Source organism: Schistocerca gregaria, chromosome X, assembly GCF_023897955.1.
Source record: "Schistocerca gregaria isolate iqSchGreg1 chromosome X, iqSchGreg1.2, whole genome shotgun sequence".
NCBI classification, from domain to species: domain Eukaryota; kingdom Metazoa; phylum Arthropoda; class Insecta; order Orthoptera; family Acrididae; genus Schistocerca; species Schistocerca gregaria.
In genome coordinates, this window is record NC_064931.1 from 815,491,946 (window position 1) to 815,517,677 (window position 25,732).

The 25,732-nt window shown below is 39.8% G+C and overlaps 1 protein-coding gene across 5 annotated transcripts in view; it reads right to left on the reverse strand.

The window, feature by feature from the left end:
• The window catches only part of LOC126297597 (glycogen debranching enzyme), a 181,122-nt gene that overhangs the window by 65,382 nt on the left and 90,008 nt on the right, over positions 1-25,732 (reverse strand). For all 5 annotated transcript variants that reach the window (XM_049988575.1, XM_049988577.1, XM_049988573.1 and 2 more), the window contains exons 7-10: positions 23,757-23,995; positions 16,642-16,854; positions 12,123-12,317; positions 7,875-8,004 (exon numbers count right to left, since the gene is read on the reverse strand). In XM_049988575.1, the coding sequence (XP_049844532.1) occupies positions 7,875-8,004; positions 12,123-12,317; positions 16,642-16,854; positions 23,757-23,995 (777 nt within the window). The remainder of the gene's footprint in view (positions 1-7,874; positions 8,005-12,122; positions 12,318-16,641; positions 16,855-23,756; positions 23,996-25,732) is intronic.

The window sequence follows — 25,732 nt, forward strand, 5'->3', positions numbered from 1 at the left end:
GACTAACATTTCAAACTGATGTAAAGAATAAAATCTGTTGAACTGGTCATCCAGAGCTGAAGTAGTAGTACTCACAGTTTGTTCCTGTCATAGTGATAGACACAATCAATGGTGTGGCCACTAAGAATAAAGATTATTGATCCACATTCAAGTAAATAACAAATATAGAAACAGTACAATAAGCAGTAGAACACAATCTGAGAAGGAGTGCGGCTGTGCTGTCTTTCTATAGAGAAGGGCTGTGAGTGTAGTGCCATGTGCACTAGCCTTGTGACCCACCATGGGTGGCCTCTGGTGGCCAGCCCACGCAGCTGCCATGGGCAGACTAATTGGTGCCACAGCGCATATCTAGGTGTTGCATTCAGGGTTATAGCACACATTACCTCTTGTGGGAAGGCTGTTTATTCTGATGTGGGAGTTAGGGTGACTTATGACATATCCACGGCCTCTCTAGCAGGTACTGCAGGTGATGACAGTGGCAGCAGAAGGAAATTCTGGGTCAGAACTGGCGAGTAGGGGTGGAAGAGGCAAACCTGTGGAAACATGCATACACAGTGTTGCTCCCCCTGCCCCCCCCACCCCACCCCACCCCACCACCACCACCACCACCACCACCACCACCACCACCACCACCACCACCACCACCACCACCACACATCCCACCCTCCTTCAAAGTACCATAAGGAAGGACTGGCGATAAGAGCACTGCACTGGCAGTGCATGACATCTGGGTCCTCAATATGATGGAACTGCACTGTTGGTGAGGGAGTTGGCCACATGGGTGGGGCACCAGAGACACTGATGGTGACAGATCCAAGGATCAAGGATACTGGCCCAACCAGTGGCAGAAGAGCAGGTGAGAGTGAAGGTTGTGAATGGATTGACTGGCAAAGGAACTGTGGAAGGTCTGAGAAGCAAACTGAGAACTGTTATCTGACACAAGCATATTAGGCAGTCCTTCAGTTAATTTTTTTTTTTAAAGGGTCTGAGCTGTAGGACAGCACATAACATATGGAAAATTAGAGAAAGCATTCACAATCAACAACCAGTAAGAATTGAGGAATGGTCTCACGAAATCAACGTGGTCACATTCGCATGGTAGCTGCGGTGTGGGCATGCACAATGTCCTCGTCAAAGCCAGACCAAAACACATTTTGACCAGCCAATAATTTGGTACCAGAGACTCCCCAATGTCACTGATGTAGGAACTGAAGCACATGTCACTGTAGAGCAGCTGGGATCTTGCTCCTGGGTAACAGCCCATCTGTAACTAAGAGACCATCAGCACCAAACACCAAAAGGGGGTGATGGGGGGCAAAATAGGTATGTAAAAGATCAGAAGACGTGCCCAGAGGCCTGTCTGGCCAATCATGTTGAATAAGGTCAACAGTGTGGCACAAAACAGGATCAGTAGCAACAGCAACTGTGATCCAGGAACTCATAATAGGAAAACTTTCCACTATACATTGCACCTCAATGTCTAAGTGAAAACAAAGGAGCTCATCCTGATCAAAAGTAGGATCCAGCCCCATTGGAAGCCAGGACAGTGCATTGGCAATGGCATCGGCATCGGCATGCTGCATAGTAGGCCAAAAATGTATTTCATAGGTGTAACAAGACAGAAACAAGGTCCAAAGCTGCAGGCAATGTGCTGCTTTGTTCAGCAACAGAGTTGAAGGATTAAACAATGCAACCAACAGCTCATGGTCTGTAATGAGGTGGAACTTAGATCCATACAGGAATACATGAAACTTCTTGAGGACAGAGATGATGGTAAGCAGTTCCTTTTCAACTTGGGAGCAATACTGTGGAGAGGAGTTGAGTGTTTTTGACATTTAAGCTATCAAACAATTGGAACTGTCTTCAAAGTGACATGCAAGAATGACCCCAAGGCCATACTGAGAGTCATCTGTAGCCAATCTCAAAGGGGGCGGCTACAATGGAAGGCACCCAAACAAGGAGCAGAATGCAATTTAGATTTCAACAGCATGAACACATCATCAAAGGCCAGCATCCACTGACAAGGAACATCCTTGTGGAGCAATTTTTACAAAGGATGGGACAATGTGGCTGCACATAGAATGGATTTGTCACAATAGGAAACTTTCCCTAAAATGCTTGGAGTTCTTTGACATTGGGAAGGATGAAGCAGAGCTGTGAAAGATGTGACATGATGATATAAATGCTTTACGCCATCCCAACAAACCTCAAACCTCAAACCCCAAATGCACAATGGATGGCCAGAAAAGGTGTGACTTGGCAAGTTGCACTTCAACCCCGCAGAATGCAAGACTGTAAACAAGGAGTGTAAGTAGTGTAAATGATCTTCTGTGGATGTACCTGTTACAATGATGTCAACAAGGCAGTTAATGCATGTCAGAACATACATTAGCAATTGTCCCAAAAAACACTGAAAAATCACTGGGGTGCTCGCCACACTGATATTGGTAAACTTGAAGGGTGTGTTGATCGCAAGGAGCTTTTTGAACTCTCATCCAATAGAATCCATAAATACACTTCAGCTAAATCAGTTTTAGAGAAAAACTGGTCCCCGGCAAGTTTGGCCAATAACTTGTGCTATCAGGGCACAGGGTGTCAATGGTAGATTGAGCATTAACAGAAACTTTAAAGTGGCTGCAAAGGCAAAGCTGCCCATTTCGTTTTTTAACAGTAATGAGAGGAGTAAACCACTCACTTGAAGTAATAGCCTGTATAACACCCAATTATGTTAGCCTGTCCAATTCTGATTTCACCTCATCACACAAGGCCACTGGAATGGGATGCACACAGAAAAAGTGCTGCTGGGCCATAGGTTTCAGGATAATATGGGCTGTAAGGTTAATGGAAAAACCTAACTTATCCAAAAAAGACAAGAACTCAACACAGAGAACTTAATTGTGCCAATAGACCTGGTCAGAAATGAGGTGAACTGCATCCATAATGGAAAATCAGAAAGGTTGAAAGCATCCAGACCAAACACAGTGTTGGTGATGGCATCATCCACTACCTGTAAAGTCAAGGAATCAATCACAGGTTTATACACCGTGGGAGCCACAAAATGCCACAAAATTGGAATATGCTACTTGTTGTAACTCAACAAATGTCAAATAACCAGAGAAAATGCCAGAGATCACAGGTCGACATCAGTTTATGAGTTCAGCAATGTCACAGCTCCATCTGTGTCCACTTGTGGTCAGAGCACTTTGTCCACCATTCACATGTCAATAAACAGTTCTTTATCATTCATAAGCACTGGAGACACACAATTAACATCCATGACCATATCTGCAGGAGAGGGCTGGAAATAACACACTGATGCTATATGTCCTTTTCTCCTACAGTTGTTGCAAGTTGCCCAATATTTAGAGCATGCAGCCTTGTCATATTGCATGAAACAGAATGAGTACGAAGTGAGTGCTGAGCCCTACCGCTGCTGTGGTTGTTATTTGGCACATTGCTGTCCAGTATGGCACAGAGGCCACATTTGTGGAGCTGTTATTTTGTCCTCCCCTCAAGAACTAAGTCATGCCTGATGATTGGGAACAGGAGCCACTGCAGCAATGTCATACCAAGCTTCAATTTGATCACCAGCAGCATGAGATACCTCAAAAGACTGAGCAATATTTAAAACTTCAGGCAAAGATGTACTGTCACATTTTAGTGCTCATTGATACACCTCCTTGTCAGATGCCAACCAAATGATGGCATCATGGACCATGTAATTAATGTAAAACTGACATTTGTGACTGAGATGGAGTTTGGCAGCCCATGCCCAACAGGACAGGAAGGGCTGTTTCAACCAAAAAAGAACTTAACATGTGCTGCAGTGCTATGTGCATTTACAGTGGTAATTGGTCAACAACAGGCATATTTTGTTGAATGAAAGTAATGTTGGCTCCTGGAGTAGGGCTGACTGGCACAACTGGTAAATCTGGGGGAAATCAAGAAAGGAACAAAACCTTATACGTTTTTGTATTAGTGGTCGCCCTATTGAGCCTGTCTAGCATTATGACACAATTGACAACAAGGATGGCGTTTCCTCCCTTGTGCTCAGTCTAACTAGCATTATCTTAGAAAATAGATTAAGGAAAGGCAAATCTACATTTCTAGCATTTGTAGACTTAGAGAAAGCTTTTGAAAATGCTGGCTGGAATACTCTCTTTCAAATTCTAAAGGTGGCAGAGGTAAAATACAGGGAGCGAAAGGCTATTTACAATCTGTACAGAAACCAGATGGCAGTTATAAGAGTCGAGGGGCATGAAAGGGAAGCAGTGGTTGGGAAGGGAGTGAGACAAGGTTGTAGCCTGTCCCCGATGTTATTCAATCTGTATATTGAGCAAGCAGTAAAGGAAACAAAAGAAAAATTCAGAGTAGGTATTAAAGTCCATGGAGAAGAAATAAAAATGTTGAGGTTCACCGATGACATTGTAATTCTGTCAGAGACAGCAAAGGACTTGGAAGAGCAGTTGAACGGAATGGACAGTGACTTTAAAAGGAGGATATAAGATGAACACCAACTAAAGCAAAACGAGGATAATGGAATGTAGTCGAATTAAGTCAGGTGATGCTGAGGGAATTAGATTAGGAAATGAGACACTTAAAGTAGTAAAGGAGTTTTGCTATTTGGGGAGTAAAATAACTGATGATGGTCGAAGTAGAGAATACATAAAATGTAGACTGGCAATGGCAAGGAAAGTGTTTCTGAAGAAGAGCAATTTGTTAACATCGAATATAGATTTAAGTGTCAGGAAATCGTTTCTGAAAGTATTTGTATGGAGTGTAGCCATGTATGGAAGTGAAACATGGACAATAAATAGTTTGGACAAGAAGAGAATAGAAGCTTTTGAAATGTGGTGCTATATAAGAATGCTGAAGATTAGATGGGTAGATTACATAACTATGAGGAGGTATTGAATAGAATTGGGGAGAAGAGGAGTTTGTGGCACAACTTGACAAGAAGAAGGGACCAGTTGGTAGGACATCTTCTGAGGCATCAAGGGATCACAAATTTAGTGTTGGAGGGCAGCGTGGAGGGTAAAAATCGTAGAGGGAGACCAAGAGATGAATAAACTAAGCATATTCAGAAGGATGTAGGTTGCAGTAAGTACTAGGAGATCAAGAAGCTTGCACAGGATATAGTAGCATGGAGAGTTGCATCAAACCAGTCTCAGGACTGAAGACGACGACAACAACAACAACAACAACAACAACACAACAACAACAACAACAACAACAACAGCATTAGAAACATTGTTTTAGCTATGAAATATTTTTCAGAGAATAACATCAGCAGTGTGACACAACTTCCAAAAGTGTTTGTTCTAGAGGTACATTCTTGAGTGTGGATTTGTGGGGATTTCAATGTTAATTAAAACTTTTCATCTCTTGTCTGCAGCTGGCATGTGCTTGTGTTATTTATAAATTAATTTGTGACAAGGAGTACTCTTGCTAAATGTAACTGGTTATTGCATTTCATGAGAACCAGAGTAAAATGTACACAAAGGAAGACAGAGTAGGCTAAACAAAATAATCTGTCATGTTGTTTCTATGACATACAGTATTCCTGTAATGAGAATATGAAATGTCTCTATTACTCTTGAGTGCTGTGTGTCACTGTGATAAGTGAGCTGCCTGCTCTATACCTACACCTACACCAACATTTTTTACTTTGCAAGTGATTTTACAGTCCATGTTGGAGGATTCGTATTGTACCAGTACCTTTTTCCCAGTTTGCTTGTCAACTACGAGCAGTCCTATGCATGAATATGACTTTCTTTAATTTTGTCACGATGATCATTTTGGAATTACTGTGGCATCATCTGAAAACCTGACAATGAACCAGTGGAAATATTCTATGAATCTTTTCATCTTCCATGAGTTGTTCTTTGTAAGAGTAACAGACTGGTGAACATACTCAAGAATATCAGATTCTCATAATAAACTTCCTTTATGGATTGGTAACATGTACTTCACATTCTGCGATGGAATTACAGTCTTTTACCTAACTTCCCAACAACATAAAACATCTGAGATGAACACTCACATATATTCAATAATTGTAACTCAATTCAGTGACTGATGACCAGTAGCAAAGATTCATTATCCCTTTTTTCTGAATCCGTGGCAGACGTCATGGACGTCGAAGACCCATAGAGGTCTCTGCACCATCGTGCCTGAAGCTGTGGTGGCAAGTGCCTCCTGGCCTGCTTTTAGTGTGGGGGTGCCACAGTGGAACACGTGGTCCCAGCGGCCAATAGCGGAGCCCCGATAGCGTACTTAAACGCCACCCACTCGCTCAGCCAGTCAGTCTAATCTCACTTACGTCAGTTTACACCTCGCTTTGCACTAGACTGCTTACTTCCTGGTTCGTGTACGAGTTTGTTTCCTTGGGACTCTGTTGTTTGGTCTTGTTGTATTCGCTCCATCCTACGTTGGTCGTGTCTGTCCTCTTCCGTTGTGTTGTTGTTCGCAGGCCTCTCCGCGGGTCCTGCCACACCTTCCGTCATTGCTACCCCGCAACCGTCCCGGTCGCAGTTACAACACTTTTTATGTGCATTATATTACATCTACTTCTGCTGAGGAGATGCTGGCAGTTTTTGTGGAGATAATCTGCAAGTTCTCCTGCATTTTCAAATAATGTTCTAATAATGCAACCTTCTAATATACCACAGTGTCATTCACAAATGGCTTCAGGGAACTTATGATACAACAAGTTATTTATATTTATCATGAACAATAATAGTTATGATTACTTCCTCAACATACATACAGTACTACCTTCACTTCTGATGATGTGTCCCAACTGAGAAGAGTGTGATAAGTTTTGTTTATTAAGAAAGCCTCAGTCTAATTGGATACTGGTCTGATTTACTGTGTGTTTATATGTTTTTTTTCTATGCAGCAATTCATAGCTGCATTGAAGACTTACGAAAAATAAAGAATCACATTATTAACCTTGGCACTAATATATTCAGCTTGGTGCATCTCATGAATTAAGGGGGAATATACTCAGTTTTTGAATAATCTAATTGACTCTAACAGAAGACTTGTATTTCCCGTCTGCAGCAACAGCAGTAGCATCTTGATGAAATAAAGGTCACCATCATAACTGTTACATCTGATGATTCCTGTCAAATCTGTGGTTTTTTTTTTTTTTTTGTCAACAATGCAGGCGATTATCAAATTACACAATTTTATGAGAATCTGAGGAAGCGAATGGGCAAAGAACTTACTGTAGGAAATCCATCATGAAATAACTTGTGGGAATGAAAAGAAGACATTTTACAAGCAAACTCCTGCTCACATTAAGTTGGAAGTTGTCACAGATATTTATATAGAACTGAAGTTATATTTTCTTCAGTTGTCATATTAACCAACTTTTCTTTATGAGCAAATGAAAGAATCGCCTGCTAGGGACACAGTGACAGTCATAATTAGCGTACAAATAAACCACCACAGACAGCATATTATTTGATTCACTTGACTAGTTTCTCCCATCAGACACAGACATCCTCAGATTTTCATTGCCCTCATGGCAATGCAAAGGTTTAAAGCACCGTTTGGATCCTTTGTCAACACAAAGTGGGATGAGTGGCATTAGATGCAACTCTCACTATTTTGTGTTAATGATGGTGCTGAGTGGTGCTTTAAACCTTGCTCTGGTCTGATGAACAAAACTAGTCAAATAAATAAACTGTTACACAACCTGTGGCATTTTATCACAACATTAATTTTTTTTAAGAGTTGAGGAACTATTGGCTGTTTCATTTTATTGCATTTGTTGTTTTTGACCACAATTATATAGGTTGATTAATTTATGTAAAAGTATATCAAACTGCTTGAATTATTTAGACTTTTTCCCTAAAGCCTCTTACTTCTGCAACTGGTATTGGAGTTGAATGACAGTTGTCCAACCGAATTCCATCAAATACACGAGCAGTCTGTTCCACATATTCTTGCATTCGCTGCCACAAGAATGGGCAGTCCTCAGGTCGTTCACCATATCTGAAAATAATTAGGAATTTATTGTGAAGTAAACTAGTATGTCATACACGACATTAAAATATAGAAAATATGACTACATATTACAAATCACCAAATTCGCTATCCAAAATAATCTCATATTTTTCAATAAAATTTTGAATATGGATAAGACTAGCTTTCCAAAATCTGATACTATCTGTAAAGCAGCAGCTGCAAAGCTCAGATATGTGACTTCCAGTTAAAGTTCTTATCAAAACAAACATTTAAAAATTTAGAATATTTTGTTTCATTTCATGATTTACTCTCATGGATTACTTCTAATGATGTGGTCAGTTCTTGTGCAATACAGCTCATTTGCAGAGAACTAGTGCTTAATTTTCAAGAACATTAATTTCTTCAAATTTTATGTTGTTTTCAGCAAGAGATTCTGACTGATGCAAATTCTCAAAAAAAACCAAGGGCAAAATTTATAAAACAGATGTGAGAAGAATGCTATTTTATGGCAGTGATAGCCTGGGCATCAAAAATGACACACAAGCAAAAGTTTCAAAAACAGAAAAGTTCATGTCAAGATGGGTGGAAGCAGTAATATTGAGAGAGAAAGTGCACAATATATTCATGAGAGGTAGTTATGAAGTCTTCTCTAAAACTCTCAGGATCCAGGTTGAGATAATAACACATAACAAAAATACTTGCCTGATGGTCATGACATGAAAAAGTACTTTCCCATGGTTACAAAGAGAAGAAGGAGAGGAAAATCTCAAATCAGCTGAGTGATGAATATATGAACTGATATGAAGGATCTAAGCGTTAGTGAAGATAATGCCCACCAGTGGCACATATGGTGCTGCACCTCTGAGTAGTGAGAAAAGGCAAGGACAAAGAATATGTTGTTCTTGGAAAGGATGAAAAACTAGTTAAAAAAAAATGGGCCTGGCATGAGGTAGTGAACGTCAAGACAAGGGCGTGGAATCTCCCCAAAGAAATTAAATTTACGTCACCAGTACTTTTTTAACCATCAACCACAGAGAAAATATAACTAGAAAATGGCAGGAGACAATGTCAGAATGGCTTCATAGTTGTTTTAATTCACCTGGGATGTACTGTGAGAAGTGATTAACTACTGGCAATGATGATAAGTGCATTAAAATTAAAGGAAACCACAGAGGAAAGTAGCTATAAAGATATTTAACTAAATTTACAAAATACATTGTAACTGCATCAGTGGCCATGTGGGAGAGAAAATGTGTGCTGCTTCCAGCATGTGTACCTTTGACTAGGCTACCACTGACATCATGATACAGCCAAGCACAGTCTTTCTGATGTCTTGAAAGAGTCAGTTGAAGAGTGGAATGGCACTCTTCTGTCTTCTGTGATGACAGCAGGTTTGTCTGTATGTGAATGATTGCATAGGCCTGGTGAGTGCCCTATTCTGGAGTGCATTTGTCAATGACACACATCCTGTCCTACACTTCATGGTGTGGGGGATCATCAGTTACAACTTGTGGTCACATTTGGTGCTTCTGCAGAGAGGATTAACCAGTGCACACTGCATTTCATATGTTGTTATCTCCATGTTACTTCCATTTCTTTGACAGGAAAGTGATGTACTTTTTATGTAGGACAATACAAATCCACATATGGCTGCTGCAATGGAATGTGATCTTTGTGGTGTGTGACAACAGCCATGATCAGTGATTCACCAGATCTCTTGTCAACTAAACATGTACTGGACATGAAGTGAGAACTTACTTGCTTTCCAGAGCATGCAAGAACCATTGCCAAATTGAAATTATAGGTGGTAGATGTCTGTGACAACCTATTGCAGGATGCCATTTGGCAGCTTTATGATCATTTTCATGTGAGAGTACACAACTGCATTGTCACCAAATGGGGTACTCTAAGCACTGATGCATCTGTTTGGGCACCCTTTACTGTGGCATGTATTTCATTCAGTCTGAATTTGTTATCATATACTTCTACTATGGTGAACTACCTATCACATCACATGTAAATAAAGTGTCCTTGTCTTTGAGAATATTGCATTTTCCATCAGCAGTGTGTTATATGAAACAGTGTCTTTGAAATAAATTCTTGCTTGACATCAATCCCTTGGTTCAAGGATTATCACAAGACTTCAGTGACTTATTTAAATAATTATTGTAAAAAGAAGTACCATATACAACTTGGTAGATGTTTGCAGGAGCACCCTACAAGCTGCTATCTACATAGCAAAAGCATGACCTTCCTCAGTAGTAGGATTCATGATAGTTGTCATCCAAGTGCTCCAGTTTTTCCCCCACTAGGGAGTGAAGAGAACACCACATTCACTAACCACTCAATGTATTGTCCATTCTCTGAAGAAGGAATCAATCCTGCCTTTATCCATAGACCAAGAAAGTTTTCCAGTCAGTCAAACTCAATTAAAAAAAAGATGCAAGTGGCATAATGTGCAGTACTGGTTTTGTTTATTGCTAGGGGCAGATTCACAAGCCTGATAAAAGTACAGTAGCACATCAAGAAATCACAGCTGCACTCTTTGTTGTTGACACTCTAAACACTGATAGTTTTCCTGACAAAGCTGTTCAAACAGCTGGGAAGAAGCATAGTGAACCTTGCCCTTATAAGTTGGAGCAATAGGGACATGGTTATGGTATTTAAAACAGCTTGTTTTATTTTGAACAAACAACCTCAGTTTATGATTAATGAATCCAAACTTATTTTATTTTGATAGGACTAGTGAACTAAAGGTTACCTTGCACTGATCTCCATCACTATATTTGATACTTTCCTCATTGTATCATTACTTGCCACAAGTCTACTGTCATTAAATCCATTGAGTATCGACAAGCAATAACACTTTTGTTATAGTTCAGGGTGTTCTTTAAATCAATTTTAATTGAATATACTCCACATCTCTTACAGGTCCTCAGGTTGCTTACTTAACCGGAAGTAGCCATCTCCAGGTGAAGAGCTTCCTTGCACTGGTACTTTATAAATTTTTAAGTTCCCACCATTTTTCTAGACCTTCTGCATACAGGACATTCCCTACTGCCATATTTTTTACAGGAATGACATAATTAGTTGAAAGCTAATTATGTCACTTTCCTTGGCATAATTTTTGTTCAAGCAAATGCCAATTCTACAATGATTGCAGGACCCATGTGGGTTGACATGCAAGGCTTTATTCTGTTCAAGGTACCTCTTTATGTTTGAGCTCAGAATATGTTCTAAGGCATAGCATTAGAAGGATGTCAAAGATATTGGATGGTATATAGATACAGAAAACTGCAATCAGTCACTTTTCTTTGTTTATACCATAAATCAGTTTTCGAATTGTGGCGGCCTTTCACCACACAGCTGTCTTAACAATTCTGTACATCCTTAGCTCACAATGACCCTCTGCTAAGGCAGCAGTTTTCTTCCTTCATGTGTTACTTCTGTCCCTAGCTGTTGATCCTGCCATGAGTCTGAATATCTGCATACTACGGTCATTGGCTACAGGTAGATAACAACAGCTTGGTCCATAGTGAGACTTCCACTAACCTAGCATTGACCAGTCTCTATCTTTTCTTTGCGGCATTAATATTGGTTCCTGATGTGTGCTTGCACCACTACAGAATGCCATGTGATGATGCATACCAAGAAGTTTTGAGAAACACTTGCGTCACACAATCTCTACTGCTGCTATGTGGCAGAATATCATCATGCTGGTGAAACACAGGGATGAGACTGCCACCTTGCTCAGCATCTACCTTCCCAGCTGAGCCACACCTCTTTCAGCACCAACCATGCCAGCAAGTGACACTGTTCAGAACTTACGAATTTCAAGACTATATTGTGTGTTTCTTTGTAATCACATAGTTAGTAATTAGATGTGTTCCTTGACCACATGTGAACATTGTTCCTTGTACTGTACCTACCACACCTTGTTCTACTTTTGGTACACAAACAAAAGTGGTGTAGTTTATGTGTCACTGACTTTTCAATGCAAAATAATATAAATGTTGCAGACAGGGAAATTTTTGTATCAGCAAGCAAACTGTAGGTAATGAAGTCATTTTCCTCATTTTATTCAAAACATATTAGAAGCATACTATTGTAAACTCAATTAAAATAAATTAGTGTGATGACTTTACCTTAATTTAACACTGTCACCCCAAGCAATGAGTTCTCTTCTCAAATAAACATTATTTTCTGGTGAAGCAAAATTGCGAAGTGGATCGTCATTCATAACCCATCCATTATGGGCCATAATATAGCATGCATCAGCTGAGTACATAATATCCTCAAATTCTTTTAAGCTGTTAGCTGCTCCATAATCAGTAAAGTACCTAACAAAAAGAGAAAAGCATCCACTGAGTTTTGTCAGTTATAACAATATAATATAATTATCTACCACGCAAACATATATGAACTAGATAATGTTACAAATGCTCAAGCTTAACTGAAATTAGGATGTCAAACTTAAGGACAGGGTACTTATAATTGGTGGAAAAATTTTAAAAAAAATTATGACTTTATTAAATTTTATAGTCTTTCCTGATTACATTGATGTATACATTGTAGGGTTTCAAAGGAAAAATGACCTATATATACCAAATTTTTAAGTTACAGTCATGTATCCTGCCACGCCCCCTTTATTTCTATTATAGAAACAAGTATTATTTTGAAAAGAACTGTGAACTTTCTGTTTCCAGCAATTATCCATATGATACACTGTATCTTGCGATGTATGCAATCATAGGCCTTCTTAAAATCAATGAATAAAATATGCAAATCTTTACCATATTCACCCAGTTTCTCAGTGAGCTGCCGGAGACTGAAGATGTGATCTACTGTTGACCGTCCTGGCCAGAAGCCTCCCTGGTACTCCCCAATCACTGATTCTGCCACTGGCTGAATTCTATGTATGAGGCAATTGGACAGGATCTTATAGCAGGCGTTAATCAGGGCGATTCCTCGATAGTTATCACATTTCAGTTCATCGCCCTTCTCATGTGTTGGACAAATCAGAGCTGTTTTCCATTCTCCTGGTAGTTCTTCTTTGGTCCATATTGCCTGTATCAGTCGATGTATTTTTTCTGCAAGTTTCTCTCCTCCTGCCAGAATCATTTCAGCCTGTATTCCATCTTCACCTGGACTCTTATTCTGTTTAAGGTGTCTGATTCTGGTTTTTATCTCATCCAGGGTAGGTGGGGGATAGTCTGCATCGGCTGTAATTGGGTACTGGAAATCAAACTGCAGTTCGGGTTCATCACAATTTAACAGCTGTCGAAAGTACTCTTTCCATCTCTCAGCTATGTCCCTATCGTTCGTCAGGATCTTATCACGGGAATCTTTGACAAATTTCTGCTTGGTCTGGTGAGCTTTTCAGAGGTACTTCACCCTCAGAAACATTTCCCTCGTCTTTTGTCCTCTGAAGTCTGTTTCTTCTTCAGTGATGATATTCCTTATGTATTTCCTCATTGCTCTTCTCAGAATTGCTTGTGTAGTCTTTCGGACCTCCTCAAATTGTGCTTTGGCCTGTGCCAGATTTTTCCCCTTCAGCCACTTGTTCCTGGCTTCCTTTCTCCTTTCCAGGGCATCTGCACATTCCTTTCCAAACCAGATCTTCTTGCCCACTGGGTTTCCCATGAGTGTTTCCTTTGCTGTATCCCAAACTGAGCTCTGGATGTTTCCCCACATTAGTTTGAGGTCCTGATTCGCGTCCACTTCACTGAGTGCTTCAAAGCGGTTACTAAGTTGCAACTGGTATCTGGTCCTCGTTGCCTCATCTTTCAGTTTCTCCACATGGTACCTTTCCACTCTTTTTAACTTAGGCCCCATTCTTCCTTTACACTGTATGTTTAAACGGCCTCTGACCAAAAAATGATCACACCCACCTTCGGCATCTTAATGTCTAACACCCATCTCTTGGCTCTGAGATCAACGGCAACATGGTCTATTTGATTTACAGTTCTCCCATCTGGTGATACCCAGGCTCCTTTATGTATGTTTTTCCGCTGGTAGTTAGTGCTGGAGATGAACAACCCTAATGATGTAGCGAAGCTGATAAACCTAACTCCATAGTCATTGCTTAGGTTGTGTAGGCTGTGCCTACCTGTTGTGTCTTGGAATATCTGTTCTTTCCCAACCTTGGCATTCATATCACCAAGGAGGATCCTCAGGTGTCCATTTGGTATAGCGTCCATCACTGCCTCTAGCTGTGCATAGAACTCGTCTTTCACTTCACATTCGCTCTCTTCCGTGGGAGCATGACAGTTCACAAAAGTCGCCTTAATATGCTTTACTTCCAGTGTTAGAACAGATATTCTTGGGTTGACTGAAACGAATTCTGAAACATTAGTGGCCAACGTCTTACTGACACAGAAACCAGTGCCTAACAGATGACCTTGTTCACAGGCTCCGAAAAGAATTGTACAGTTTCAACATCAATGCGCCCAGCATCGTCCCACCGGAACTCTTGCTGTGCAACTAGGTCTAGTTTGTACCTCTGACTTTCCTTGACCACACAGATTGCAGCTCCTGTCTTGTACAGACTCCTTACATTCCATGTGCCAAATCGTATCACGTTTCTTTGCCATTGACGTCGTCTATTTTTGTCAGTAATGTTCCGAGGCTTACTTGTAGTCTTGAAAGCATGTTTAATTTTTTTACAGAGAGAGTGTGCTGGCCTCCCGCCCAACCTGCAGTGTTATCCTCAGAGCTCACAGGACTGCTGGCTTTTCTTAAGGGGTGGGCTCCCCTCAGGAGTTGGGTTATAAGTAGGAATAAGAAAATTGGAAAGACACCCTCGGGCCTCGAAACCTAATAGCATTGGGGTCTAAAAAGCAAGAGTTGGCCAAGGGAGGCCGACAGGGAAGGAGAAAGAAGGGGCCTGACACAAGTAAGTGAAAGCAATGTCAGACTCAGCTCGGGTTCCCGCGGACGCCACCCGCGTACTTCTAGCTGAAGCCCCTGGGGGCAGATTGAGGAAGCTATGAAGACAAATGAAAGGAAAGTTGCTATCTGACAATCTCTGTCTGGCCGAGGTGCGTACTTCTAGCTGAAGCCCCTGGGGGCAGATTGAGGAAGCTATGAAGACAAATGAAAGGAAAGTTGCTATCTGACAATCTCTGTCTGGCCGAGGCTGACAGAAACTGAAATACACCTCATTCAGACTTATTATGGACTGGCCATTAGATGAACTGAACCTCTGAATGATGTTACAGCAATGAGAAAAGCTGTATGGGCCACCTACTTTCATAAGTTGTTCACAGATGACCACCCTGTTCACGGACTTTGCCCTTAAGGAGCAGATTCTTGATGTGGTTATGAAAAAGCAAAAGAAAGTGGTCAAATGTACCATCATAAGCATCCTCTTCCTGAGCCTGTTATGAAGGAAATAAAACCAAATTTTAGAGACCTCAGTGACCCTGTTTTGCTTAGTAAATGTCTTCATGGGAGCACTCAGAATACAAATGAAAGTTTTGACCCTTACCCAAGAATATTTTTGTAGGACTAAATACATTAAAAGCTGGTGTACTAGACGCAAGGATATGTTTCAATGATGAAGTGATAGGAAGGTTGGAAGTCCTGAGAAATTTAGGCACAAAATGCGGCTCTAATATGGAAAATCAATTGCTTGCATATGACAGACAACAGGTGCATGAAGCTGAAATATTCACTCTTCAAGTTACCAAAGAAGCAAGAAGAGCTAAAAGGAATGCCAAGAGGACGCTCGAAGACGAAGAAATGCTGCACGATGACGACTATGCTTCAGGAATGTCCTGAGGCACAGCTTAATTTGATTCGTATGTTCATTTGCAATTCCCTGCAAGTTGTATTTTTCAAAATTCAGGTACAAATATTTCCTAAAGTTTATAAAACATTGCTCTAATTTTTTTCTGTAACTTACAATAGTCCATACTTATGTAGTAGACACAAGCTTTATAGCAGAATCAACTAAATTATAGAAAAACAACATTTTTATAAGGAAAAAACTTGTAAAAATTGAAATTTAAGATATGATACATTTAATCCTTGTAATATACACAATTGGTGGAATTAAATAGGACTAGTACTTCAGCCATCATGTCAAGCATATCTGGCAAAAAATTGGTCTTCTTCAAAAGTATAACATTGGATTAAATGGTACCTCAATTTGAGGAAGCATTTTGGGAAAAAATGCATAAATTTCTGTGTAATTTTTCTAATAACCCTTAAGCAAGTTCAAAAATATTCAAAATACTTCTAATCTGTTTAAAAAGTGTGTTGCATTACCTGATATCGGACAAAAAATCTGTAAAATATATACATTATAAACAGTGCCTGAAGGCAATAGGTGTTGATTTTTACATAATATTGAGCTGGAAAAGTACTCTGTATCCTTAACCCTTGATCATTTCATAGTTGAAATAGTAGTAACAACAGTTAACATAAGAAAATGTCATAAAGTCTTAAAGAAAGTTCTTGAACTACAAGTCCATGTATATGGGATAAAGTCTGTAGTAATAATAAGATCATGTAATTGTACTAATACAAAGACAACAATTTCTATTTTCAGTGTCATCTCAGGTAATGTGTACAGTACATCACAGCACATATACTTCACGAATGCCTGCAGAGCAAATGCATTCACTTTATAGAAAATAAATATTTGTATGATTCAGTCACCTTGGAACTAATGGATTCTTGAGAGAGACTTGTTTTATTCGTGGTCCATTCTTGTCTACTCTGAAGTACCGGATACTGGCAATGGTATTATTCACTGCAGCCTGGAGATGTGCCTCCACTTCCAGGTGGATGGCATTATTTAATTTATCCAGACACATTTTGAAATCCTCTGTGCACCTACGTATCCTTGTCTCTTCATCAAAACAATCACTCCTTGAAAGCAATAAAATACAAAAGAAATTTGAGGCTCATAAAAATATTTTAAGAGAGAGAGAGAGAGAGAGAGAGAGAGAGAGAGAGAGAGAGAGAGAGAGAGAGAGAGAGAGAGGTGAATATTAAAAATTTACAAAGTATAACAATGTGAAATGTGTTTTTATAACTTTTTTCGAGAGAAAATGTTAACACTATAATTCTTACACAAATTTTAATACTGAAGTAAACTGTTTCAGTACTAACAATAGATAACCTTTCACTGGGATACACTGCAAAGTATTCCACAAAAGGAAGTGAACATACTTTCATTTACATCTATTTTTGTATAATACCAGTGATATGGCATTCCTGGACCTTCAGTACCAATTTTTCCAATTATCCAGATGGAGCCCTCGGGCTCAACAGTCAGCATAAAGAAAGGTGGTTAGTCACAACAGTGAGTGGAGAACCATTTAAACTAGGTTATAACTAACTGATTGTCCAAAAACTGTAAGGCACTCTTTCTTAGTTGCAGAATAATTCTTCTTGGACTTGGAGAGTGCTCTGCAGATGTATGCATGCATCTGATTCATTTATGAAGCATCTGTCATAAAAGTACATTTCAAGTAAGTCTATCACATCATGAATGCTTCAGTAAGTTGTAAAACATGTCATGGCTTTTACTTTCTCTGAATCTACATCTACATCCATACTCCGCAAGCCACCTGACGATGTGTGGCGGAGGCTACCTTGAGTACCTCTATCGGTTCTCCCTTCTATTCCAGTCTCGTATTGTTTGTGGAAAGAAGGATTGTCGGTATGCTTCTGTGTGGGCTCTAATCTCTCTGATTTTATCCTCATGGTCTCTTCGCGAGATATACGTAGGAAGGAGCAATATACTGCTTGACTCTTCAGTGAAGGTATGTTCACAAAACTTCAACAAAGCCCCCTTCCAAGCTACTGAGCGTCTCTCCTGCAGAGTCTTCCACCGAAGTTTATCTATCATCTCCAAAACGCTTTCGCGATTACTAAATGATCCTGTAACGAAGCGCGCTGCTCTCCATTGGATCTTGTCTATCTCTTCTATTAACCCTATCTGCTACAGATCCCACACTGCTGAGCAGTATTCAAGCAGTGGGCAAACAAGCGTACTGTAACCTACTTCCTTTGTTTTCTGATTGCATTTCCTTAGGATTCTTCCAATGAATCCCAGTCTGGCATCAGCTTTACCAACGATTAACATTATATGATCATTCCATTTTAAATCACTCCTAATGCATACTCCCAGATAATTTATGGAATTAACTGCTTCCAGTTGCTGACTGCTATTTTGTAGCTAAATGATAAGGGATCAATCTTTCTATGTATTTGCAGCACATTACACTTGTCTACATTAAGATTCAATTGCCATTCCCTGCACCATGCATCAATTCGCTGCAGATCCTCCTGCATTTCAGTACAATTTTCCATTGTTACAGCCTATCGATATACCACAGCATCATCCGCAAAAAGCCTTAGTGAACTTCCGATGTCATCCACAAGGTCATTTATGTATATTGAGAATAGCAACGGTCCTACGACACTCCCCTGCAGCACACCTGAAATCACTCTTACTTCGGAAGACTTCTCTCCATTGAGAATGACATGCTGCGTTTTGTTCTCTAGGAAATCTTCAATCCAATCACACAATTGGTCTGATAGTCCATATGCTCTTACATTGTTCATTAAATGACTGTGGGGAACTGTATCGAACGCCTTGCAGAAGTCAAGAAACACGGCATCTACCTGGGAACCCGTGTCTAATGACCTCTGAGTCTCGTGGATGAATAGCGCAAGCTGGGTTTCACACGACCGTCTTTTTTGAAACCCATGCTGATTCCTACAGAGAAGATTTCTAGTCTCCAGAAAAGTCATTGTACCCGAACATAATACATGTTCCAAAATTCTGCAACTGATCGACATTAGAGATATTGGTCTATAGTTCTGCACATCTGTTTGACGTTCCTTCTTGAAAACGGGGATGACCTGTGCCCTTTTCCAATCCTTTGGAACGCTACGCTCTTCTAGAGACCTATGGTACACCACTGCAAGAAGGGGGGCAAGTTCCTTCGCGTACTCTGTGTAAAATTGAACTGGTATCCCATCAGGTCCAGCGGCCTTTACTCTTTTGAGTGATTTTAATTGTTTCTCTATCCCTCTGTCGTCTATTTCGATATCTACCATTTTGTCATCTGTACGACAATCTAGAGAAGGAACTACAGTGCAGTCTTCCTCTGTGAAACAGCTTTGAAAAAGGATATTTAGTATTTCGGCCTTTAGTCTGTCATCCTCTGTTTCAGTACCATTTCGGTCACAGAGTGTCTGGACATTTTGTTTCGATCCACGTACCACTTTCAGGGCAGACTTTTTTTTCTGTTAACTAGATGCTACAATATTTTCGTTTCTTGGGTGACAAAGAGGCACTTCCTTGGATTGATATAAAGACTTGCACCATGGACATGTCTGCAGTTCATTGTCTAGTGGCTAGCATTGCTGCCTCTGGATCATGGGGTCCTGGTTTCGATTCCCGGCTGGGTTGGGGATTTTGTCCGACCAGGGACTGGGTATCTGTGTTGACCTCATCATTTCATAATCATTCATGAAAGTGGCAAGACTGGACTGAGTAAAGATTGGGAATTTTTACGGGCATTCATAACCTCGCATTTGAGTCAACCACAAACCAATCACCACCACCACCACCACCACCACCATCAACAACATCATAGACACACATCAGCACAGTTGTTCAGCAGATTAGGTGATCTTAAATGTTTTCTGGTAAGACAATAGTGTCATCCATGGAGCAAAAACACATTGTTTATTTAAGATGTCAAAGCAGGTCATATGTCACATGTTCACAAGTGGTTGGAGTATTGCACATACCAAGCAGCATAACTACAAACTCATCATATGTTATGAAAGCAGTCATTCTCAGTCAGCTTTTTCAACCTCCATCTGCCAGAACTCATCAAGTTTTATGAAAGAAACTGCTTCTCAGTCAGTCTTTTCTACCTCAATCTGCCAGTAGGGTCAGTCTACATAATCATAGGGGAGAAATGGTTCACTTAATGCAGATGTCCAAGGTCTTATTAATTTATGGCAATAGATATATATCATTATTTTTTCAGCCACCATTAATTGATGAAAAATGCCATGTGCTTGTTTTCCTTCTTTGCAAAGATCACAGGAGACAATCTGGTGGCTGAACATCTTGCAACAAGTCCCCCCTCTTCATTCTGTATTATCTGTTGTTCAGCTGGAGAAACATTATATGAGTGCTGACTGATGGATGTTGATACCCATCATTCGTACGGTGCTTCACACTGGCTTGTCTGCTTTACCTCGTTTCCACAATGGACCAGAATACACCCAAAAATTCATTCAGCATTGCCAACACCTACCGACATTATTCCATGGTAAACCTGGGACCTATTGGTCATTCTGTAGCTGAAACTTCCTGGCAGATTAAAACTGTGTGCCCGAACGAGACTTGAACTCGGGACCTTTGCTTTTCGCGGGCAAGTGGTCTACCATCTGAGCTACCGAAGCACGACTCACGCTCGGCACTCACAGCTTTACTTCTGCCAGGATTCTGTAGTTGATTTCCCCAGTTCATAGTTGTCAATTCTAGCACAGCATGATTATCTGTCAATTGCACTGATCTGACATTCCAGGACTGGTTAAATAGTCCCTATGTATGTACCAGTACGGATCAGCTGTTCATGGCAACTGGTGACCCCAGGCTCTCCTTGTCCACTTGTAAGAGTTATGATTGTCATTGCACTCCAGATTTATTTTGTGAGGCTTAGTACTTTTTTCAATCAACTAGGACTTCACAGTTTAGCTGAGTGTCCACATTGCTGGTCAGCACTTTTCTCATTTATGATAATGGTATAAGTGTGTCTTCAATAACAGACATTCGCCCAGAGCAACCATTGTCACATGGACTTGTTTCAATAGCTTAGTTAATCTGGAACTCCTATCTTACATAGCCTATGACTTCTTGTGATGCAGGCAAAAAGCCCCTCCAAGGATAAGATTATGGCTGTATTCTGGTAAAAATACTCATTTGAAGGGTTGTGTTCTCACACTGATACTGAGCCACGCAACACAGGTTTTTGTTTGTTGATTGTATCTTTCATCTGCAACATTGAGGACAGTGGTCTTTGAACATCGGAACATAGTCCTCTTCAGCTGGAAGAGATTAGCATTTGATATCACAGAAAATGACAGCACAGATTTGACTAATGCCTATACAGGTTGGTAGTCATTAATGAAGATGATGATATTTCCTTATATCATGGCAAATGTCATCCAAGGAGGACTTTCTTCTGTATCAGCCTCACTTAATTTAAATTTCCTGATTACAGCAAGTGGGTGAGCAGCTGACACTGTACGATGATAGCAAACAACTGGAGAGCATTTGGGACCAACTTCATCTAGAGTGCAGTGATGATCTCATCTCACATATCAGCTGTAGCTGTCTGGCACACACAGGATTGCATAAATGCTTTATGTCTTTTCATGTAATAGTCATCAAACATTCTTCTTCTTCTTCTTCTTCTTCCTCCTCCTTTAAAACTGTGTTCTACACGGCAAGGTGTCCAGAATAGTGACATACTGCTATATTGTCCTCTGTCCTCCAAATATAAGCGTTCCTGTAGAGCCAGCAAATGTGGGGTCCTGATAGTCTTCCATTATTATCATCAATACAACATTCAAAAGTCTTTTGAATGTTTTTCAATCTGCACTTTTCTGGTGTATTTTCTCAATGTTCTGGTAACACTCAATTAAGTCCTCTGTAGTAATGAGATCATTCAAAAGAAGTGCATTACAGACTTCCTCTACCACGCCTTTCATTAGCTGTGAAACTTATTGGCTTCTAACATATTTGGATTCACTATGTGACACAGTACTGATGGTGTAGTCTCCTTTGGTATTAGGTCTAATTATTTCTGCTCTTCAGTATGTACACCTGCCGCTGGTTGTAATCACATGTTTTTGTAATTTCTGTTTGAAATATTTCCCAGTTTTTCAATTTTTCTCAGTGCTCTCAGACCTCACATTGAACTGCACAATCACAATAAAAGTAGACATTGTCAACACATATCATATCATCCCACTTGTTGGATTTAGTGACACAGTCAAAGTCCTGATGTCCATATAATTTTTTGATAGTTTTGTGTGCATTGGTAACTTGACAAAGCATGTGGTAGGCGGGATGTACTGTTTGTAAGCATTCTATTCAACAAAGGTGACACCCTTTGAGAGGCCTTATTGGAGCAATAGCAATATTCATGTCTGTGGTACACAGTGACACCATCAAACCATGTCATGTACAATTTCGTATGAAGTACCAGTTATGAGAGCAGTGTCATCAACAAGAACTAACACATCACACAGACACACACATTAGTAAAGGTGGATGTGAACAGTCTGCCTCAACAGAATGTTCCTATTTACACATACATGAAATCTTCTAGCATATTACAATATCTAACAAATATGGAACCTTTGAAAATCAGTATATTAAATCGTAAATAATTGCAAAGGTATGATTCAAACCAGCGCCCGGTAAGTTGCACTACCTCTACATCAACACATACATCTACCTCTACATGAATACTCCACAAATCATTTTGGAGTGTGTGGCAAAGGGCACTTCACATTGTAGCACATGTCAGGACTTCTTCTCATTCAATTTGCTTATGGAGCACAGGAAGAACAATTGCTTGAATGCCTCTGCACGCACTGCATTAAATCTAATCTTTTCTTTGCGGTCCTTATGGGTGAGGTATGAAGAGGGTTGTAGTATATTCCTAAATTCCTCATATTCTCAAAACTTTGCAAGTAGACTTCTGTAAGAAAGTTGGAGTCTGTATGTCTACCAGTTCACATTTTTCAGCATCTCCATTGTGCTCTTCTGAGGGTCAAACAAACCTGTGACCATTTGTGTTGCCCTTCTTTGTAAACATTCAATATCTGCTGTTAGTCCTATACAATATGCATCCCACATACTTGAGCAATATTATAGGCTGGGTTGTATGAGTGTTTTGTATGCACTCTTCTTTTTAGACTGATTGCATAACCATTACAATACGGCAGACAATGTACGGCATGCAGCAACATCATGCAGGAGGAAAAGGTAGCTGTATCAAAGAATGACAGAGAATCACATGGCAGTTTCAGAATTTTACTGTAGGCAATACTGAAAAGTGAAGAAGAATATCATCTCTGTTACTAGTGCAAGGATGCTGAAAGAATGGCCAGTACTTAGCCTCAGGAAGTGGTATTCCTAATACAGCTGACAGGAAGACTTAAAGTAGAAAATAGCAAACCTAGACACTGGAACCACTAATTTACTAAATTATTATCCTTCAGGAAGGAAACTGAGATTGTTTGGAGAATTTGGGGTGGGTGGGGGTAAGGCTTCAGAATATAAATTCTACTGTTATATACTCCCTCACAGGCCTTCTGGTTAATGATAATATAGACTTGAAAAGCAACTGCAGAATTCACTCAGTAAAGACATGACAGAACAATTATTTGTTCCTCAAAAACACTTGCTTGATCAGTGTCCAGAAAGTGGTTCATTATTCCCCTGCACAAGGGGAAAAAAAACTGCACGATAAACCTTAAGTTTTGCATCCTATTTTGAAAGGCTTCTTTTTATTCTCTGCAATTGTTAATGGAGTAGTTCAAGTTTTTTGTTGTTCTATGTTACTTATTTGTGTATATTATCACAAATATTTTGTTTCTATGTTTTTTCTTATTTTAAAATTTCTTCAGCATTCTGTAAATTACATACATATTTGTTCCATTTTGCCATAGAGCCTGAAAAATTAAGAACCATATAAATAATTACATTTTAGTAATTGACTTACCTATATACATTATATAACTGAAGGGCTAATTCCATATCCACATTAGACTTCAATCGGCGATACTGGGGATCTTGAGTAATCTTTAGTTTCATGTTTTCTTGAGAAACCACTTGCACTGGTGGTAATCTTTTTCTTACAAGTGACTGAAATTCTGATACAAGTGCATTAACATCCACCATGTACAGCTCAGACACTTTAATTTGTGGAAGAAAAAAGCCATGGAGTGCACTTCGAATTGCCTATAAAATACAGAAGAGTCACAAAGTTGTTTAAATAGTTAAAAAAAGTGTTCTACATCTACAATCAATTACATTGTTTCCAATTTCACTGACACCAATCTTGTTCAAATGACAGATGACCTAATGTAATGACACACTTTTTTTAAATTATGAGGGTAATCCCAAAAATAAGGTCTCCTATTTATTTATATGTACATAGAACTGTTTATTTCTACAATGGTTTACATCAGTTTACAGCTTGAGCATTTAGCTACTTTTTGACATAATCAACATTTCTGTCAATGCATTTTTGTAGATGCTGTGGCAGTTTTTGTATGCCCATGTCATACCAGCTCGCCGCCAGCACCACAGCTTTGGTGAAGAAGGCTGCCGCCACTGGCACCATTGTCGCTCGGTCTCAGGTGTAAAGTGGTATGCCCAGGTTTCGTCACCTGTGACAATTGAGTCCAGAAAGTTGTCCTATTCAGCTCCAAGGCGATAAAAAAATGGGAGGGAAGCATCAGCTTGTTGCCACATGTGGTCCTCAGTCAGCATGCATGGCACCCATCTTGCACACACCTTTCAGTAGTTCAATGTTTCCATTAAAATTCTGTGAGTAGTGCTTAGGAAACCTCAGGAACCAACGTGCCGAGATCATCCAGGGTGATCCACCGATCTTCACACAAGCTTTGCTCAAGCTGCAACACTGTCCCTTTTGAAACTGATGGTCTCCCGCTCCTTTGTTCATCATGAATTTTGGTCCAACCAGCTGCAAACTCGCTACACCACTTATGAAATTTTTTGACATCGCTGCACGACTCACCATACACTTCCATCAATTGGCGATGAATTTCAATTGGCACAGTGCCCTTTGTGTTCAAAAACCAAATAACTGCACGCAATTTGCACTTGGCAGTAACATCCAATGGGAGCTCCATTTTCAATGGCTGCCAAGCCAAGATTGAATACCTCAGCATGGAGTGCGCATGTTTACACACATCGCGTGAAGCATTCTTCATAACAATATGACCAACTGCCACACAAACAGAGATCTGTACTTATAAAAAAATAGGAGACCTTACTTTTGGAATTACCCTCATACTATTTGTTGTCTGAGCTCAGTCTGTACTGTAATACATTGATTTCTGTTACTGCTTAGTATGTTAACACTCCCCTATTCAGAATATCAGGCCAAACCTCACGTTCCCTTCGCTATAATAGCTAATGTTGCAGACCATGTAGCTAAGCCTTCCAATTCCATAAATTTCCTACAAATAATGTATTTACTGAACAGCTACACTTTTAAGTTATGTTTTCAAGGAGTATGGTCACTATGTTATCTTTTTGATGAATGACAGGACCTATTTCCTTCAGTGCCATACTTTTTACTCACAGCTTCTCAATAAGTGTTTATGTTTCTGATATTTTGAACTTTAAAATACTGCTTCAGTCATGGACAGCAAAAAATTTAACTTACAGACTTCAATAATGTCATTGGTTTTAATATCTGTTAGACACAACCAAACTATCTTATAACTCAATGCTATTTTACAACAAAATGTGTGTGCTGAAATTTACTGAATATGAGAGAAAGGACTCTCTCCTTACATTATGTGCTGTTGCACTATGGTTCTGATAAGGTAGCAGGATTAGACAGTTCTCACTTCACTTTCTGCTGACACACCACTTATCTAACTTGTGTTGTCTTATATTTGTTGGTAGACTATGAAGGGATTTTATAGCCAAGTATAGAACCAC